Genomic DNA, 23,172 nt, shown 5'->3' on the forward strand with positions numbered 1-23,172 from the left:
GGTTTACTAGAGAGGTTAAGGCCATTGTAAAGGGAAGAAAGGCAGCGTATAGGAAGTATAAGGAGACTGGGAATGAAGCTGACAGAGAGACATATAAAAGTATACAGAAGGAGGCAAAGCAGATTATAAATGCTGCTAAAGCCTCAAAAGAAGAAGAAATGACAAAATCTGTTACTGCGGGGAATAAAACCTTCTTCAGATATATAAGTGACAGGAAGAAGAAGAAGAATGGCTGCAGCATTACTAAAATAAGTAATGGGGAGAATACGTTTATTGATGGAGATAAGGCGGTCGCTGACTATTTGAATAGTTACTTCTGCTCAGTGTTTTCAGAAGGCGGCCTTCACAATCACAGGATGGTTGGACACAGCATTGCCTCCAGCTATATGGGTTCGGCTCCAGTATTTTCAGAGGCTGAAGTTGCAGAGGAACTTGCCCGTTTAAAGCTGAATAAGGCGATGGGTCCAGATGGAATCCATCCCAGGGTTCTTAAAGAACTCAGATCTGTGATTGCTGCCCCCCTGACAGATCTGTATAACCAATCCCTGCTAACAGGAGATGTCCCCGATGATTGAAGAACAGCCAATGTTTTACCAATCCACAAGAAGGGGAATAGAGAAGAGCCCAGTAACTACAGGCCAGTGAGCCTGACATCTGTAGTAGTGAAAATGATGGAAACTCTTCTAAAAAAGAAGATAATGGATCACCTAAGAATCAACAATTTGATGGATCAAAACCAGCATGGCATCACTGAGGGCCGATCATGTCAGACTAATCTCATTGATTTCTTTGATTATGCCACAAAAGTGCTGGATGAAGGTGGTGCTGTGGATATCGCCTATCTGGACTTCAGCAAAGCCGCAGATACAGTTCCCCATAAAGAGCTGAGAGAGAAGTTGGAGAAAATTGGACTAAATCCCTGGATAGTGGAGTGGATTTGTGGTTGGTGAAGTAGAGATATCAGAGGGTTGTTGTTAATGGTGTATATTCTGAGCAGAGACTGGTTACAAGTGGTGTGCCACAAGGGTCTGTTCTGGGTCCTATTCTTTTTAATATGTTTGTAGGTGACATAGGAGAAGGGTTGGTAGGTAAAGTTTGTCTGTTTGCTGACGACACAAAAGTGTGCAATAGGGTGGATATTCCTGGAGGTGTCAGTAATATGGAAAATGATTTAGCTTTGCTAGATAAGTGGTCCAAACAGTGGAAATTGAAGTTTATAGTGTCCAAATGTAAAATAATGCACTTGGGGAGGAGGAATCCTCTATCCGAGTATCACATCGGCAGTACTGTGTTGGAAAAGACTTCAGAAGAGAAGGATTTAGGGGTAGTGATTTCTGACAGCCTTAAAATGAGTCACCAGTGCAACCAGGCGGTGGGGAAAGCAAATCGTATGTTGGGGTATATAGCTAGAGGTATAACCAGTAGGAAGAAGGAGATTGTGATCCCGCTGTATAGAGCTCTGGTGAGGCCACATCTGGAATACTGTGTCCAGTTCTGGAGACCTCACCTAAAAAAGGACATTGATAAAATAGAACGGGTCCAAAGACGAGCTACAAAAATGGTGGAGGGTGTGAGGCATAAACCATATCAGGAAAGACTTAAGGATTTGAATCTGTATAGTCTGAAGGAAAGACGGGAAAGGGGGGACATGATTGAAACCTTTAAGTATGATAAAGGACTAAATAAGGTTCAAGAGGGGAGTGTTTTTAGTAAAAAACTGAGCTCAAGAACAAGAGGACACAGTGAGAGGTTAGTTGGGGGAAAGATCAGAAGCAATGTAAGAAAATATTATTTTACTGAAAGAGTAGTAGATACCTGGAACAAACTTCCAGCAGAGGTGGTTGGTAAATCTACAATAACAGAATTTAAACACGCCTGGGATAGACATATATCTATCCTAAGATAATAAGAAAGAAAATACTAAAAGGGCAGACTAGATGGACCCAGTGGTCTTTTTCTGCCGACAATCTTCTATGTTTCTATGTTTCTATGTTTCTAACACTAATGAGAGCCTGAGTACAAGAGGCTACAAGATGCAACAGTCTTTTCCCTGTCCTGGGCTGGACCAGTAGAGGACACACTCCACCAGAAGCAATGCCACTTCAGAAGAAGAAACCGCACCACACTTGCAGCATTAAATAACCCATGTGCAGCCAATTATCTTGGCATTAATACTGGTCTATTAAAGTCGCAACACATTTTAACTCCTAACAGTGAGCGTTGCAACTGTAATAAACTGGTGTTGATACCCAGGTAATTCACTGCATGTGGGTGACTGGATGCCGCAGTCCTGGTGTTGTGGCAGTGCAGAGCCTTTTTCTGAATTGGTTTTCCTTCTGCGCTATTACAAGGTGCAGTGTGTCATCTACTTATACAGTAAAGGAGATAATGCTTTTAGTGTAAAAACTTAAAAAACTTGATGTAAGGGCAGATAACGCTTTCTATAATTCTTTATAAAAATTCTGCTCAAGATTATGATGATCATTCCCTGTGCTGTAATATCCCCTATATACAGGTCATGTCCCCGCTACAAATATCACAGAGCCTCGGCTTACTCTGGCCATCAGCCCTTAGGTGCTGCCCTTATGCACAGATGGTCACCTTGCCCCTGGCTAGAGAATATGGAACAAAGACTGCTTTACCCATCGTATGTCAGTTTGTGCAGATTAATTTTTCAGCATTTTAACACAGATTTTACTTCAATGACCATAAGACCATGCAAAAAGATTCTCACATTGCAAAGTCTATGAATTTTGCCTAATGGAGTGACAGGTCCTCTGCTTGTTCTCGACTTTGAGGTCTAGGTCATCCTGAAGTCTGTTCTGATCATACCCCGATATAAGCAGGTCACGCATCACTTAGTTCACAGTGTGATTTTAACAAGATTCAAGTCACACACTAGGTATTCAGAGTCAATGTAGATCCTGAATAAGCATTAAAAGACTGTGGAAGTTCAATCCTAGATTTCTATTGTCGTGAGTCTATCACATTACTTGGGCAAGGAAATGTTTGTTCCTGATTGTGTCATTCTGTGACTTTTAGAGGATAGTTTTGGATAATGCCTGACTGATTTCTAACCTTGGACTTTGGGTTCTTTTTATATGGCCCATGAATGATCCCTGTATCCTCCATGCAGCCATGGAAACATATGTGCTGTCAGTTTCCAGATCACAAGCAGACTCTCCGGCTCTCCCTTCCTGTATCTTCAGGCTGCCGCCTCCTCCAGAGTTATTGACAGCCAGAGGAGGAGGTGGCCTAAAGATACAGCAACCGCCGGAGGATTGGAAAGCTTGGAGGCAAGATGTCAGATTATAAGCAGTTCAGAAGGTAAGTATGCACTGCCTTTGATTTGGAAACTGACAGCATTGATATATACATATCCTATATGCACAGTAAATCCTATATACATATCTGTGCTGCAAGTTTCCTTTTGCCATCGGCTACACATCCCATGTTTACACAGAAAGATGTATGACCGATAGCAATAAATTTTAAAATCTTCCTAGAAGATGCGATCAGCCGAGAACCATCCATTTTCCCTGCCCTCAGCTGATCCCTATCACTTTTACATGGACTTATTAACGGCCACAGGAGCATTTCCAGCAACACTCCTTACCGATAATCAGCCTGTGTGGACTGGGTTCTAATAGAAAAAATATATACTTACCTTCCCCTGCCCCCACAGCTCCCGCTCAGACACCACTGTGGCCAGGGGCTGCTCACAATAGATTTTTTTGCAAGCAGGAAAAAGACAGAAGATTGGGGGACCAGATAGAGCTGAATGGGAGCTGAAGGGACTAAGGCTATGTATAGTTTCATCCCCCCAGACTTTAACCCGTTGTAGCAACACACTTTAAAAGGAAAACTGAAACACCCCTTCAAATGAATGAAAACAATACAATTTAAGTTAACCACTATAATTATTAAAAGGGAATCTCTGGACGTTATCTGAGGGCTTATTTTTTAAAGGATACATTTTACTTTTCACTGGTATCCTTTGTTTTAAAATTAAATGCATTCTGAAGCCAGAAAAATTTAATTGCGTTAAAAAATTAAGAAAAAAAAAATTCAATTAAGCAATTTTGTGAAGCAAAATAATCATTGAGTTTATCATACAGTAAAAAAACTGACATTCTAAAATTAATTTAAAGTTCGTCTATAATTCATTGGAGGGGAAAAAAAAACAAAAACAGTAAAAAAAAAAGGCTTCTGGTGCTACGTTTGTGTAAATGTGACTTTTTGAAAACTTTTTATTCCATTTGGGATGTGATGTGACCAAAAACCAGACATCTTGGGCTTTGGAATTTTTTTTGAATTAGAAATGGGATCATTAGACAATTTGGCGATTTGAATTGTGGTTTTGAAAACCACGTTTTTTTGTGTGTTTTTTTTTACCTGAAAACATTAAATCAAATAAACTTCTGACATTTTAAGCCATAAAGAGCCCAAAACAAGCCACTTAATTGTATGTCTATATTAATCATGGATGTAAGATTAAAGGGGAACTCTAGATAGAGGTTAAAAAAATATTAAACTTCTGTAGAAGCATAATGCATTACTTACCTGTCTATTCCAGTTTTGAAACTACCAAAAATCTATTTGTTTTGGGGGGTTTTGTTCTGTTTTTGGTTTCTGCACTTCTTGTGTAACACCACAGCACACTGTATTCTCTACCTGTAACACCACAGCACACTATATTCTCTACTTGTAACACCACACAGCACGCTGTATTCTCTACCTGTAACACCACAGCACACTATATTCTCTACCTGTAACACCACACAGCGCTGTATTCTCTACCTATAACACCACAAAGCACACTGTATTCTCTACCTGTAACACCACATAGCACTGTATTCTCTACCTGTAACACCACACAGCACACTATATTCTCTACCTGTAACACCACACAGCACGCTGTATTCTCTGCCTGTAACACCACACAGCGCTGTATTCTCTACCTGTAACACCACACAGCACACTGTATTCTCTACCTGTAACACCACACAGCACGCTGTATTCTCTACCTGTAACACCACACAGCACGCTGTATTCTCTACCTGTAACATCACACAGCATGCTGTATTCTCTGCCTGTAACACCACACAGCACGCTGTATTCTCTACCTGTAACACCACACAGCACGCTGTATTCTCTACCTGTAACACCACACAGCACGCTGTATTCTCTACCTGTAACACCACACAGCACGCTGTATTCTCTACCTGTAACACCACACAGCATGCTGTATTCTCTACCTGTAACACCACACAGCACGCTGTATTCTCTACCTGTAACACCACACAGCACGCTGTATTCTCTACCTGTAACACCACACAGCACACTGTATTCTCTACCTGTAACACCACACAGCGCGCTGTATTCTCTACCTGTAACACCACAGCACACTATATTCTCTACCTGTAACACCACACAGCACTGTATTCTCTACCTGTAACACCGCACAGCACTGTATTCTCTACCTGTAACACCGCACAGCGCGCTGTATTCTCTACCTGTAACACCACACAGCGCGCTGTATTCTCTACCTGTAACACCACACAGCACACTGTATTCTCTACCTGTAACACCACACAGCACACTGTATTCTCTACCTGTAACACCACACAGCACGCTGTATTCTCTACCTGTAACACCACACAGCACTGTATTCTCTACCTGTAACACCACACAGCACTGTATTCTCTACCTGTAACACCACACAGCACGCTGTATTCTCTACCTGTAACACCACACAGCACGCTGTATTCTCTACCTGTAACACCACACAGTACTGTATTCTCTACCTGTAACACCACACAGTACTGTATTCTCTACCTGTAACACCACACAGCACTGTATTCTCTACCTGTAACACCACACAGCACGCTGTATTCTCTACCTGTAACACCACACAGCACACTGTATTCTCTACCTGTAACACCACACAGCACGCTGTATTCTCTACCTGTAACACCACACAGCACGCTGTATTCTCTACCTGTAACACCACACAGCACGCTGTATTCTCTACCTGTAACACCGCACAGCACACTGTATGCTCTACCTGTAACACCACACAGCACACTGTATTCTCTACCTGTAACACCACACAGCACACTGTATTCTCTACCTGTAACACCGCACAGCACGCTGTATTCTCTACCTGTAACGCCACACAGCACGCTGTATTCTCTACCTGCAACGCTGATATTGGAATAAAGTAAAGAACTTTTTGATTTTTTTTTTCTTTTCATTTCAACACACATATTATGATCAAGCATCTGTTATCTTTGAAGTTGAGCCGCATCATTTACTTGTGTTACTGAATCATTTTTGTGAAAACACTGCAGTACTGTAATGACAATCCAACATGTGTGAACACAGCCCTAATTTCACTGCACACTTCTGCACAATTAGAGAAATCAGTGCGACACCTGATTCTAACTGGTCAGAGATGGTGAATCACTCAGGGGATTGGGGGATCCAGCCAAGCCTCCTGGGAGATCACGCCCTGCCCCCTGTCTGCATCATCAGCCTGTGCTCAGCAAACACACACAATGTGAGACAGAGGCATGGAACATTTGTCTCCTGAGGGGGGAGAGCAGAAGGAGCAGGAGACAATGTGAATTTGCACAGATGCCATTTTTCTTCAGTTCCTGGATTTCTATCAGCTATCAGTGTGGCAGAACTGTACAGATACGGTATTACATTGTATAGACACATATATTTTATTTTATTTTATTAGAAAACAAGTTTTTCTTATCCAGAGTTCCCCTTTAAACTGATTGTTACCATGAAATTCAATGATGGTCACAGAACGCTGGGTCACAGAACAGCTGGTGTTACTTAAGATCAACCCTTCTGCTGAATTCGGATATTGGCGCTCCCGTGTGCACCCGTATCCCAATTCACCACTGCACACAATGGAGCTTGCAGTCGGAGCTGCACGCTCCATTGTGTGAACTGACATGTCTTGTGTGGCCATTATTCATGTCAGTTTTTCATGCGGCTGGATGGAATCGCGCCTGGAGCGTTAAATATGTGTATAAGCTCCGGACGGGATTCCATTCATTCCATTTCAACGTATATTATGTATATATAACGGCCGTGATCTATGCAAAACATATGTTGTGTGAACATAGCCAAATGTTTTTGGGGCATTTTACATCTTAAAAAGTGCACAGCTGGCCTCATTAGCATATAAGATTACAGGCAAATATAACAGGAACCAGAGGCAGCAGATTCAAAAAATCTGACCACAGCGGCTCCAACAGGGTGGTATGTAAATCTTATTACCAGCCATGAGGTGGTACATTCGATTTAAAGTGGTAGTGCACCCCCCTTTACTCTATGTACAGTTCTCTGCACGAATCCATAAGCTTAGATGCTGCACATTTGATATATACCTGTATCTGAACCTGTCTGTGTCTTCTATCTGCTCTAAAATCGCTTTATTTAATCCAGAGATAGGGAACCTTCGGTTTGCAAATAGTCTAAGAGTGCTGGTAGTATGTACAGTATTGCTATATACAGTACCATTATAACTTCCAGCCCATTGCCAAATATGGTGGCTGACACTAACCAGCACTAGAGCGATAATAATTGTTAAAGGAGAAGTCTGGTGAAAATTTTTATTAAAGTATTGTATTGCCCCCAAAAGTTATACAAATCCCCAATATACACTTATTACGGGAAATGCTTATAAAGTGCTTTTTTTACCTGTTACTACTGCATCAAGGCTTCACTTCCTTGATAACATGGTGATGTCACTTCCTGGATAACATGGTGATGTCACTTCCTGAATAACACAGTGATGTCATGACCCGACTCCCAGAGCTGTGCGGCTGTGGCTGCTGGAGAGGATGATGGCAGAGGGATGCTTAGTGTCCCTCCAGTGCCCTGTGTCCCTCAGTGTCTCCCTGCCAGCATCCCCTTCAGCAGCCACAGCCCGCATAGCTCTCGAAGTCGGGTCGTGACATCACCATTTTATCCAGGAAGTGACATCACCATTTTATCCAGGAAGTGACATCACCATGTTATCCAGGAGGTGACATCACCACGTTATCCACGAGGTGACATCACCATGTTATCCAGGAAGTGACATCACCATGTTATCCAGGAAGTGACATCACCATGTTATCCAGGAAGTGATGTCACCGTGTTATCCAGGAAGTGACATCACCAAGTTATCCAGGAAGTGACATCACCATCTTATCCAGGAGGTGAAATCACCATGTTATCCAGGAAGTGACATCACCATGTTATCCAGGAAGTGACATCACCATGTTATCCAGGAAGTGAAATCACCATTTTATCCAGGAAGTGACATCACCATGTTATCCAGGAAGTGACATCACCATGTTATCCAAGAAGTTAAATCACCATTTTATCCAGGAAGTGAAGCCTTGATGCAGTATTAGGCTATGTTCACACAACGTAAAACTACGGCCGTAGTTTTGCGGTGTGTGACATAGCTTTATGTTGAATGGGATCCCGGCCGGAGCGTACACACATCATGTGGCGCCGGAACAAAACTGACAGGTCAGTTTTCTGTGGCCGGAATTCAGTGAATTCCGGCCGCAGAAAGACCTGTCAGTGAACACAGTGAGGCGAGCGGCTCGGGAAGCTCTGATGCGGGCGCGCGCTGATGCACGCACATGATTCATGCACAGACTGGCAGTTCCGTGACCCAGCCGGGGTCACGGAATGGCCGGTCTGATACGCCGTGTGAACTTTTGGGACGCATTACAATACTTTTAATAAAAAAAATTTGTTGAACTTCTCCTTTAAATAATGGCTGATTTTACTGTTGTTAGCATCCATGATGATTCTGTAGACTATTTTTATTTATCACTGTTGTTGTTTTTGTTGTTCCAATATTTACATATTGCTTTGTTTTTATTTTATTTTTTTTATATTACTTTGTGTGATTATTAACTCATCTGCCTTGAGTATATACAGTATAATGAAGCTGGTGTTTATAGCAGCACACATAAAGCCACACCGGTTGTGAGTGTTAACAACACAGCGAACAGGTTAAGGGTTCCATCTATAAAGGATGGCTTTGTCAGTATATAATCCCTGAAGCATGTTGTGCAATTTCAGGCAATTTTTTTTTTTGTCTTTTCGGTGTATTCAAATCTGTGGAAATCTCATTTCCTGGCAAATGGACAGAAGGGTGATTCATTACGCTGCTTCAATAGGCTGGCTGGAACTCACCTTTAACTGTTAAAAGGACATGATAAATAACAACCCTCCGAGACAAGGATACTATAGCTTTGTATATCTGTAAATGGAGTCATCTGTCTCCTCAAGTTTATCTCTTCCCACAGGATAAAGAAGAATCCACTTGGAGATATGAAACTCAGTGACTGTGACCTACTTTCCATTTAATTATGTCTAGCAACTTTTTACATAAGAAGAATGCAAAGTGCATCAGTGATATTAAGGTCAAGATTTCTCCTATTTGATATTAAAGCTGTTGATTATATATGAGACTCGTAATCCATAAAACTCTTTTATTTTACCAGATTTTGTTAGTATAATTGCTTTTCTGTGTTCATAAAAGTTTCCCTTCCCCCAAATACCTGTGGAGATGGGAATACAGTGGCTTATCTTAGAAGGTAGACAAGAGAATTGGCTTTGAAAAATCTAATCTCTTCTGGACCGCAAATGTTAAGTAGTATGTGGTAGTCCTCCACATGCTATATATATATATATATATATATATATATATATATATATATATATATATACACTGTATATATATATATATATATATATATATATATATATATATATATATACACACACACAATAAAAGTAAAGTACTCATACTCACCTCCCCCTGATTCCCCTTGACTCTTCAGGCAGCTCCTGATCACCATTTATTACCATTTCTTCCTGAAGCCACAGTTCATGTGGTGGAGACAATGTGTCACAAGAACAAAGAAGTATCTGTGACGAGTGGGGGCCAGGAGCTGTTCAAAAGGTAACTGTAGGGGATGTGGCGAGGTGAGTATAACATTTTTTTTCCTCCTGGATATAAACAGCTTTCTTGTATTTCATAAAACCAACAATATTCTTTTTTTACTATTTTAGATTATTGTATTGTAAGTGTTTATATTTGTACCTTTTTATACTTTATACATGTATTTTTTTTTTCTAACCTTGCATTTACAGACACAGGGGGACATTTATCAAGGGTTTTGGGCCTAATTTTCGGTGTATTATTGCAATTTTTACCCATTTTTGGTCTACGTTCTATTTATGAATCAGTATTCAACAGGAGATTTTTTTAGATGCAATTTTTTTTTAAATCTGCCTCAAGTATTCACCCAAAAGTTCGTATAATCTGGGATTAGCGTCCAATAAATCATTTGCGACTTTTTTAAAAGTCGCATAAACAGGCGCAGGCTTACGTCTGGTCAGTACCAGGTGAATAAAACTGCGCAATTTTTTTCATATTTTGCTTTTTTGCACCTTTTTAATTAGATACATTTACTATGGCAGTGCTATTTTTTACTGAATCAGTCACAAGATATTGGAACAAAATACACACCAATCCCCATTACAATAGTTGCACATATTAGACTCCTTGGTAAATGTCTTTAAATTACTAAAGCACACAACTTCTTCTAATTGGTATAAGATTTAAAAAAAAAAAAAAACTACATACCTTTAGCTATAAAAAATACCAAAATGGGAGGCATCATTGGCCATTTATTACATAGAGTATTATGGCTCATGGCTGTAGCATGGTCCATGAAATGGCTGAAGAAATCTATTGTTCTATAGTGTACATCTGTATATCTAGGACTTTCTTAGGATGACATTGGCCACCATACAGACACATAGCTTGGATTATTCAGAAAAATCTCTGGAAACTTGTGATAGATTTTACTATAGGAAATAAGAGAACTATTATGTGTGCACACTCGGCACCATATCCTTTGGGGTGTAAACATCTGTGTGGCATCCATCATCTAATACCTGATCTTTTTATGTGTCATGGGGCTAGAGCTTGTTATCTAACAATATAAGATTTTTTTTTACTTTTCTTATCTCTTCTTCACACACAGTTTAGCTTATTTTACGTTGTTACAGATATGTTTCTACCTGTGCGTCCATCCCGTTGGAAGTCTACATGATACCATTCTCCGTCATTTACTTTCTTCTGTATCGCCTTTATTTTAATGGTTCCTGATCCCATGTCGAGAAGCAGGTACAGATGGCCGTCAAGCATCTCTATAGCGAAGAAATCTACTTTGATCATTTGAGGATTCTTTGCGTCTTTTTGGCGAGGTTTACCGTGACTAAACAGTATAAGTCCATTGGGTTCAGTTGTGCGGAAGTCGAATGATATTGACCCGGTTTTCTTTGCATTCCATTTTGGTAAAGCAATAAAAGATTCTGGTGTCTCAAAAGTGATTGGGTCCAATGTGGCAACATTCTCACATTTAAAGGCGACAACACCATGAATTTTCATTTTGGCATCTCCTTGCTTGGCAAGACGGGACAACTCCAGCCTTACATCATTGTTTTTATATACAACCTGAAAAAGACAAATACACCCAAATTTGTTAGGTTGTTGTATATTACAAAAAAATCCATTAACATTTGTAGATAGAAAGTGTCTTAGAAGATCTTAGATCTGTGAAGGACACAGACACAGATGACTGAAGACCAGAAGACCAAAACAGTTAGATGACTAGTAACTACATAGTCATTATGGACCTCTAGGTTGGACAACACCTGTCACTGGTGGCAGAATCGGCTGTCAGCATAAAGTCTATGAAGACCTCCTGAGTTTCCACCATGTTGGTGGAGATGAGGCCATTTTCACAGTAAGCCATATAAACCTATACCAATGTTTGTTAGTGTATTCTAACCACTGACTAATAACTATGGCAGGCTATGTAGGAACGGATATGGGAACCATGATGATCATATGACACATTGGGGTCTCTATGAGTGATGTTTATGTAGGATACAACTTGTGCATTTTACTGAATAGTATAAAAAGTAATATGTTGATTAACTCATTTTCTGTAATTCCCCAGTTCCCGCTCTGTAATATGCATAAATCATAAGGAGGTGGAGTAGACACGTTGCTTTATGGAACGCAGTGTTTTCTTTTACAGCACACAGGAGCTTTCAATAGCAAAATGAATAATTGATCTTTATAGCAGGATTATGGAGCAACTTCCAGGGATGCCGTACAGCTGGCCTGCTCTATCTCTGGAAGCAACACTCAGACACTAACCACCATATCCATGTCATTTATATAATAGCTCCAATCTACAGTATATAAAATCATCATCAACATAATAATATTAATGAAAAACAGAACAGATGTACTATCATATATTATAGCTTATAAGAGACCACCAATGGGCTGCTGTCTACTGGTTTTCTTTTCATATGATGCATTTTGTTACTTTAGATGTGGTAAAAACACACACTCACATACATACACACATTTGCATACATACTCAAACAAATGCACATACATACATACATACATACATATACACACACACATACATACATATACATATATACACACATACATATACATATATACACACACACACACATACACATGCACACACACACATAAATACATATATACACACATTTAAATATACATACATATATACAGTACATACACATAAACACACACATACACATATGCACACACACACATATATATACACATGTACACACACATACTGTACATACACACAAGCACACACTAACATATATACACACATATGCATACATACTCAAACAAATGCACATACATACATACATACATACATATACACACACACATACATACATATACATATATACACACATACATATACATATATACACACACACACATACACATGCACACACACAGATAAATACATATATACACACATTTAAATATACATACATATATACAGTACATACACATAAACACACACATACACATATGCACACACACACACACACACACATACACATGTACACACATACTGTACATACACACAAGCGCACACTCACATACATACACACATATGCATACATACTCAAACAAATGCACATACATACATACATACATACATATATATACACATACATATATACACACATACATATACATATATACACACACATGCACACACATACATACATGCATACATACATATATACACATATTTAAATATACATACATATATACAGTACATACACATAAACACACATACACATATGCACACACACATATACACATGTACACACACATACTGTACATACACACAAGCGCACACTTACATACATACACACATATGCACGCACACACACACACACATACACATGTACACACACATACTGTACATACACACAAGCACACACTTACATACATACACACATATGCATACATACTCAAAAAAATGCACACACATACATACACATACATACATACATATACACACACACATACACATACATATATACACACACACATACACATGCACACACACATAAATACATATATACACACATTTAAATATACACACATATATACAGTACATACACATGAACACACACATACACATATGCACACACACACATATATATACACATGTACACACACATACTGTACATACACACAAGCACACACTTACATACATACAAACACATATGCATGCACACAAGCACACACACACATATACATACATACTCACACATATACACACACACATACATACATATAAAAACATACACACACACACACACACACTGATTTCTATATACTCTGTCAGGAGATGTTTATGCTTTATATGTCTATGTGTTGAGATTATGCTTTATATGTCTATGTGCCACCCAGTTGAGATGTGCATGTAGCCATTGGAGGTCTTAACTTTTTTTTTTTTAAAGCTAAGGGTGGACACATACTGTATATACTGAATATTAACTGAAATAAAAGGATCCATGATTGATGACACAATCAGAAATTTCTGGCTATAAATCTATAGGTGTCCCCGTAGTGGCGGCTGCTGCTTGTAAGATGTAACACTACCTGACTATTAGTCAAGTAAATGGCTAGCAATGCCATGCAATGAATGGGCTGGTTTTTCCGGGGATGGGAATGCCATTGAGGGGGTATTAGGGTTGTGCCCCTAGTTACTATAAACAAGTAGAAGATTAATAAACAAACATGACAGTTCTTCTATATACGGAGCAAGATTAATGGCGATGTGCTGCATCATCATGCCGTGCAAATCTGCAATCCCTCATACACATATACATGGATGCTCATTTGCCTTGAATACATATGCAATTGGCATAAAAAATGCACAGCGCTGAACCAATGTTAATTTAAATTTCATTTGGGTAATCTCTCCAGCTATCATCCTCAAATTAAATTTTGAGGGAACTTGGTTGCTTAAAAGCCTTTTGCACAAGACCATTTGGCTGATATATGATATTAGGCTCCCTGCATCTCAAAGCTTTTTATGAAACTGTAGTTAAGTGTTGAACTTTTACTCGCTGACTGTCTCAAGGTCAAACTCACAATAGTTCCACTCGGTGCGGATCCTCTAAGTAGCACCGGCTCACAGAAAAGGGAACATTAATATCTTTATCAATTGGGAACAGTACAGAGAAAGAAATTATCTAAAGAGGTGGAAGTCAATTTCTTATTGAGAGGATTTTGACTGAATTCAAAACGGTTTTGTCGTTCCTGCCGGTGTAAGTATGCCTAAGTATCTTCAGAAGAAATGGTAACATTCTGTTCTTATCTCCCAGTCACATAACACTGTCTGCATCCGCCGTGCTAATCTTCTAGATGGGGCTTTGTAATTAACCACTAGAGCCGCTCTGTTTCTAAACATCATTTACAGAATCTACAGACGCAATTGATGTATTCCGGGTCCGGTTCTTCAAATTCTGCCTGATCGTATAGGCTTTAATGTAGGCCGATCGTGAAACAAAGAGGAAATCTCCTGATTAAGTGGGATTAGCAACAGAGAAATGCTTGAAAAAGGAGGGCCCATAATAATTACATACACAATGCACCGCGAACCTTCACCCCGAAACAATGTTTACCTACATCGCTGTAAAAACAATTCTGTAGGTGTAGGAAGAAATGCACCTTTTCCAACCAAATAAAATGGGTGGCCCAATTTGGCACCGTTCCCTCATTCTTCCTAAGTCCCTTTAGGTCTAGTCCGACACAGATTTTGTTAAAAATCATGTGGTCCTTTTCAGTACCATAATACACTGGACAGGAAAGAGATTGCAGCCGCTCACCGCCTCTCCAGTGGGTCCTTCCACCGCTGTGTGGCACTGCAGCCTGAACAGGATACAAGGACAGATGGATGTTCAGCATTCAGACGGGTTACCAATCCACAACGTCTTTATTCATTAAATGAACACTCCATAGTCCAAATACACCAACATGTTAGGTGTGCTGGACATCCATCTTTCCTTATAATACTGTATACTGGACATGACGATTTATACCTGATAGACCCCATTATAGCACTGTTGGTTTCTGTCATGTGATGGGTTTGGTACCACAATGATTTGCTCCATTCTGCTTACACCACCCTATTAGAGGGTTGTTTGGGTTAGAGTGATTGTTGGCCTATCCTCAGGATAGACTTAAGCCAAGCTTTAGTATCTATGCATGGCCACTATGGAGTGACTGGAGCCAGATATCAGCACCCTGCCGATTCAGTGATTTATGGTTTGTCCTGAAAATGGGACATCAACTACTTTTACCTTGAAAATAAACCCCAATAATAGTAGAATGACCTCTTAAAGGGCAAGTATCAGCAAGTTAGACAAATGTAACCTGCTGATATGTCCCTATTGCAAAGGAAACACAGAGGAGGAAAGCAGGTCTCTTACCTTCCTCATCGGCACCGTTCTGGTGCAGTAAGTCTTTTGCTCCACAGTTCGATGAGACCATTAGAAGCACTGGGGCGCTCATTAGGAGCACTGCCCACCCCCCATAGTGCAGATCTGCCCATCCCAGTGCTCCTAACGATCTTACCAGACAATGGAGCAAAAGACTAGCTGTACCGAAACAGTGCAGAGGAGGAAGGTAAGAGACATACTATAAGAGACATACTCTACTCCTTTGCATCTCCTGTGCAATAGGGACATATCAGCAGGTTACATTTGTCTAACCTGCTGATAGTTCCCCTTTAATTTTTCCTTGTGATGAGCTTCCATTTTGTTTCTCATCCTTCCATTTCTCCCTTTGTCAGTGCTAATCCCACTTCATAAATAGCAAATGACTTTTTTTCTGATGGTTGTATTTACACAGTGTATCCAAAGCTGGCTGAACAGTTAGTAGAAGAGAGAAGAAAAGCAAGCATCCATATAATAGAGTCCCTCAAAGTGTCTTTGTGTACAATGCCCAAGGTAGCATTTCAATTATATGTGATAGGATTGTTGCGGCCAAAATTCGCCAGTGTAAATTGACAGTTTACGGGACACATGCTGTCCAATGTCCCTCTATAGCGCATCTCTTATAGGCAGCTCAGGCGATTAGGCTAAATTAACACCATGTTTCTACTAATGCACACAAATGGAACAACATTGTAGCTTAACAACACAGTAGGGGTTACGGGTGCCATTGCTTCCAAAGAGGTCTATACTGAATACAGACAGCAAAGCAGGGCTACATGATGTCCATAAAATTGCACAATTTATCCATCCTTGTTTATATAATACCATGTTTCGGCTCCTCTGTGGACCCATTATCAAGTTTAAAAATGATTTCATTAAAAAAATTCCTGAGTGTTGCTTCATTTTCTATATGCTGTTTACACCAGGTTTGGTGCAAATATATACTTGCTACATCTGGCAAAAAAAATCTAAATAAGTATACCACATAGAATCCATCATTTCTGCAAAGTTGTGCTGTATTAAAATGTACAGTTAGTTACCCTTCTAACTCAATAGGGGTCGTGGGATCCCAGCATGTACAAGCCAGATGTATTCCAAATGGATAGCATTTTGGCATATGCATGCTTATTAAAGTATTTATTTTATTGCTCTCGGAGAAACAAAATAAGAGAAATATCAGAAATCACATTAAAATATAAGTTTTAAAGACACCTTAGGTCTCATTATCAAGCATTATAAGACCCATTGTAGAAACCTAAGGTGTCTTTAAAGTTTGCTAATTAACATATATTTCTTTTAATTAGCCAAGACTAATTAGGTACAAGACTTTATATTGTTTCTATTACAGAGAGCAATGTAACTTTTTAAACTAGTGAACGGATACAAAACTTTCACATTTTCACATTACTTGATGTACAGATGTGTCCACCTTTACCTTTCCTTTAGTTAAAGACGACCAGTCACTTAAACTTAAGTGTTCATCTTAATATCGTTGCCTCCAGGTTTTCATTGACACTTGTCCTGTAGTCGTAACCTCACTCCCAATCTTGGGAATAGGTGTAAGGGAGGTTATGACCACGGGGCAAGTATAACTGGAGACCAGGAGGCAGCAGCAGTTTGATAAGCCTTCTGGTTTTCAGCCATTTATGTAGGACTCAAGTTTCTCAACCAATTCAACACTTGACTTGACTGCTAACATCTAATTGGTGTTCACATGCTTTGCAACTTGCAAATGACTCAATTTGCATCTTAATAAAAAGGACTAGTTTGGCCTGATGGAAGTCACACATTAGCTGCTGTAGCTTTAAATAGATCATAAGGCTTAATACAATTCTGTGTGGAGGAGTCATAGTACTTATAGATCCCGCTGCTTTAGTAGGAGCCGCCCATTTATAGTGCTGATAAATGCATTATCTCCCACTATTATAAGAACTGCAGAACAATATTACACATGTAACACCTGAGCTAAGGTGCAAACTGGCATTTCTACCAGTTTTTCTAATCTTTTGTTCTCATTTCACTTCCTCTTAGATTGTGAGCCCCAGTGAGCGAGACCAACAATTGTCTAAATTGTTCAATAGTTTGTTATCACGTAATGTCTGATCTTGTGTCTACATACACCCTTGAAATTGTAATGACAGAAAACAAAACAGCCAGTGCTGTTCGCTAAGGTCTGGTTTGCAAGTTTGCGAATTGTGCGCTAAAAATCTGGAGAAAAAAAGAACATAATGACATAGTATCAACCCACCATACATAACAGCGAATACCAAGGAAAGTCTCAAATGTTTCCCAAATATGTTTGTTAAAATAACTGCCGCCATACCATATGTCCCACTGTAAGGCTCCTAAACTGTAAGTTCCCTGTAGTTAGACATCCATACTGCCTCCATCCCCCCTCTGTATCCCCCCCATACGGTATACATCTCCTCTCAGTAGGTAGCCCCCCATACCTTATGCCTTCCTACTCCCCCTCTGTAGTTGTCCCCCCATACAGCATACTGTACATCACCCATCTGTAGTTGTTCCTCCACACTGTGCACTATACATCCCCTCCCCCTCTGTAGTTGGCTTACGTACCCTCTGTCCCCCCATATTCAATGTCCCCTACTGTTTCTTTTCTTACCACTTCTGCATTCTCTACAGCTTGTATTGAGCAGGTGGGGGAGGGGCACTGACTGGCAGACACAACAGCTGAAAATGCTACCCCACTCCCGTGAAATCACAGCTGACAATGTCACCTTGAATGTCCACCTTGGTTATTGGGCTTTTTTGGTCAGTTGGGCAAATTTGGCCAATTCACAAACCCCAGGAATACCTGTTCTGCCTACACTCCCTCATAATATAAAATTGAAAAACAAAAACTAGATGTTGTAAAGGTTAATAAAAGTGCAGCACTCTTTAAGCAGTAAGGGAAGCCGGACTTGTGGTTTATGTCAATCTATGATAATGAAATGATTTGGGGAAAAATTGAAAGGAGAAGTTGTAAAAGTCACATTCTCTCCTCACTTTAACATCTTAAGCAATCTAAGCAATATAAAAGCTAACGTGCATTATACTGCAAAGAACAGCTATGGCATAGCTAAAACCAATAAAGCCGTCGTCCACCCACATAAACTTCCATCATGTCTCCAGCGCCAATGAACTTTTATTTCTTTATTTATATTTTAAATGGACGGTTTCATCAAGTCACTGAGGAAACGTTAGTGGTGCTAATTCTTTCCAGCAGTGAGGACTGAATGCAAATGATGAAGTGTTCAACAGTAAAAAGAAAAGAAAAAATCTGTCCCATGCCTGTCCACGGGTCGTGAGCAGTGTTACTGCTCGGTCCAGCTTACTGGGGCTGAGCTATAATACCAAATACAAGCCAAGGACAGGTTGGGTGCTATTTCTATTTTTCTAAACGTCTCCAAACATTTTGGTTAAATGTGTATTTAGTTAAATCTGCTGGCAGGACCACTGACTGTCTATAGTGTATGGGGGCTTCTTGACTCACCCCTGAAGGATTGGGCTTGTTGGATTTCACCTGCATGACCCCTTAGTTTTTCAAGAGATAATCTTCCACCAGAGATGTTTGGCAGTGACTTACCCATCCTCTCTCCACATGAACATTTAACATGCCCATCGTTCATGTGTACGGGGAAATTGTGAGAGCATTGAACATTGGACAGCTATTATAGATGTATAACTACCTGAACCTTATACATCTCTGAAAAATTAGCTTTCAATATGTTCTACCTTTGTATCCTCAGGGAAGACACTGCCAAAGGTGTCCACTAGTAACTCAGCATGCTCTGCATTGAAAATTGTGGTTTGGCCAAGCCCAGCATGCATTTATATGGGGAAGGTTGGGAGACACATTTGTTGGCCAAGCAAGCTTTTAGTTGACTTCTAATATATATTTACAAAATTCATTAGGAAATACAGGCAGCAACCCAAATACTGATCAGTGGGGGTTGGGGGCACATAATTTTTTTTAAAAAATATTTTGACCTATTTTGTCTTTTCTATTAGACAACCAATAGATACCTTACATAAAAAAGATCTGTCCTAGTGAAACCCTCCCTTAATGTAATACTTCTGCAATACTATTTGCCATATAGAATTATAGCACAGTATATCATGGGCACATTGTGTTTCACTGATCTCTCTTGAATACAGTGTTCATATCACCTAGGATGGAGAAGTCATTGGTCAGAAACTCATCATTTGTTCTTCCGATGTGGAAGTGGAATATGGTTAGGACTAGCTATATGATTCAAGCTGTTCTCTTTTCAGAGACCCACATAATATCGACCATAAATACTGTATGTTCTATACAGACACTTACTAAAAGGACGGCTTTTGTTCCAAAGTGTCAGAAAAGGAAGGTGAGAATGAGTCATCGTGTTCTTCAAATCCTCCCTTTATCATCACTTTCACCCTATTAACTCGTATCCTCTGAGTACAATCTACTGAGGGTTGCATAAACGTGACCCTGCCTGACATATAAAGTTTTATCACTCAAAAGAGCAGACGGACTGGGAACACTTATTTGTTTGATGATCACAGTAGTCACCCCATCAAGAGAAACACAGAACCGGGCACATGTTAAGACACGCTATAAAGATTACATATCATCACAGCTATATCTGACGCGTAGCGCTGGAAATTACCAAACAGTATAGAGCAATCTGGGATGGTTATTTACCAAGACGAGGAATAGGTGGCATAGGTATACATAGTACCTAAGACACCATAAGAACAGCAAACAATAGGCTCAATTATACTAGATAATGGGCATCCCAATGGACCAGTGGTAGGCACAGTTTCTATACTGTACCTGTTAGGGTAGGGTAGTTTTCTGACCGCTTCAGCTCAATGCTGTCTATGCTGAGTGGGCACTTGCTGTCTGCATGGCACATTATAAGAAGTAGGGGAAATTGGTGGCGGCAGGGGGCAAGACAGTAAGGCATACCTATTGTTCCCCTAGCCTAGGCCACATATGACAAAAATGTTATGGGCCAGACAACCCCATTAGTTCATGAATACGTGTTAAGTCAACATCATCCATGAATCATTGCTTCTCTGAGACCAACACTGAAGGAAACTGATATGCTGTAGTACCAAGCATGGCATGGCCCTTATGGACAAACTGCTATGTCCATGTAAGCAACTAAGGAGATGTGTGACTTTTGGGAGTGCTGGGTTGGGCTGCTTTCTATGAATATATTTTAGCTTGTTGTACAAATAACTTTTCCCATCCCAAAAATGTATGGCATACCGGCCTGGCATACCATGTTTAAGAGATAGCTCAGATATTTACAGTATGAGGGTTCACCACTAATTCTATGAGAATTGTCATAAAACAATGAGAGACATGCTTGGCTGTGTCTGTAACTCCCAAGTAAGTCCATAAAGCTACACACTTTTGTGGCCATCTATCCCTCCAGTCTCCGCCTGGATGCAGACGAAACTTCATCAGGAAGTCCCAGAAGTGAGACTCTCATCTATTCCCATAAATATCCATAAATAATGTTTGGATATTGTAGCTGTGTCCCATTAACTTCAATAGTACAAAGCTGTCTCCCACTGTAAAACCTGATGAAGTCTGTGAAGAGGCTACAACGCTCAACAATGGCGCCAAGGGTAAAATTGCCACCGATCTAATATTGATGTCCCATTCCAATTCCAGTCATTTTGCAAAGTCTGGATAACTCCCGTTAAAGGGTTAAATAGGAAAATACAATGTCAAAAGTACGAATGTTCTTTCTTACCAGAGTTACACTAGTAATATGAGAACAAAGACTGTATAAATCTATAAATCTTTACTCGCTACATCAAATAGGATAAAACTTTGAACATATTTATTTAGCAATGCTTTGTTTTCTAAATTTTCCCTGAAAAGAGAAAAAAATTAAATAAAAATCACTCCATATCCTTGACAAAAGGGAACAATTGAGAGTGATTTTATGTACCCGATGCAGTTGCCTACGGTTGCACATCGCCCAAAAGCACCAAGAAATCAATTATTTTCCATCGCTCTGGGAGAAGTAAATCTGGCTACTTCTGCACATTGCTTCAGATGACAGTATGACATGCTATTATTGCTTAAAAGAACAGATTTCTCCAGCAAGTGATAGAAAATCAGAACTGTACAATACTGCACCTTCTAGCACAATACATACCGGTATACAGATGGAAATTAGGTACACTGCATTATTTACAAGATATCCCAAATTTGTCCGGTTTCTCTGGCATCATCGAAAAAACTTCCTCATCATATATTTATAGATAATGATGCCATCCTAAAGTACACAGGTTTCCGATGGCGACGCTGCGGGCACATACTATGACTGCAGTACCTGGACCTACGGCATTTCTCGTGACACACACAACCATAGGTTACTATGTACTAGAAGTCTGCAGAATCTACAGTATTAGGCCATGTTCCCACAGCGTGAGACACCGGCCGTTCCGTGACCTGGCTGGGACATGGAACGGCTGATGTCAGAGGAGATCATCCTGGCCGGTACTGCAGTACCGGCCGGGTGAGCTTCACTGCCGCTGAACTTGGATGTGGGCGCATCAGTGTGCGCCTGCATCTAAATTCCCCGCTGCACACAATGGAGTGTGCGGCCGGAGCCGCAGACTACATTGTATGCACTGACAGGTTCTCTGCGGCAAATGAATCGTGACCGAAAAAACTGACGCGGTGCCGCTGGGGAGCCCGGACGGAATGTATACTATGTGTATGTATATATGTACTATGTGCAAACACTCCGACCGGGATTCCCTTAGCCTGCACCACTACGTAAGTTCCGTAGTAATCACGGCTGTTGTTGCAAATCGGCAACAATGGCCGTGATTACTACAGAACTTACGTAGTGCGAACACAGCCTTATGGATTATTTATTCTAGGAGCCCTATTACACGGAGCGATTGTCGTGCAGAAAATTGTTATATCGCTCAAATTAAAACTATAGTCATTCCATGTAATTGCAGGCAACGATCGAAAATCATCATTTGTGTGTCATTGATTGTTCATTTAGACCTGACCCTAAAATCTATGTGAATGGTTCACTAATCATTCTCTAATCGTTCAGTGTAATTGCACATTGTTCATTCTTTTGCTGGGATGAGATGGAGTAAACGATCTTAGTAACAATCGTTATAATGATCGTCGCTAACGACTATCGTTCTGTGTAATATGGTGAACAATTTCAGGTCTCTTTTGAAATTGTTTATCGTTAATTGTTAAAAATCACTTCGTCTAAA

General features: G+C 40.0%; 1 protein-coding gene across 10 annotated transcripts in view; it reads right to left on the reverse strand.

Annotated features, from left to right (window-relative positions):
• Positions 1-23,172, reverse strand: part of NRXN1 (neurexin 1) — a 1,072,395-nt gene that overhangs the window by 564,454 nt on the left and 484,769 nt on the right. For all 10 annotated transcript variants that reach the window (XM_069954855.1, XM_069954851.1, XM_069954854.1 and 7 more), the window contains one exon: positions 11,122-11,557. In XM_069954855.1, the coding sequence (XP_069810956.1) occupies positions 11,122-11,557 (436 nt within the window). The remainder of the gene's footprint in view (positions 1-11,121; positions 11,558-23,172) is intronic.

The sequence above is a fragment of the Dendropsophus ebraccatus genome, chromosome 15, assembly GCF_027789765.1.
Source record: "Dendropsophus ebraccatus isolate aDenEbr1 chromosome 15, aDenEbr1.pat, whole genome shotgun sequence".
NCBI lineage: Eukaryota > Metazoa > Chordata > Amphibia > Anura > Hylidae > Dendropsophus > Dendropsophus ebraccatus.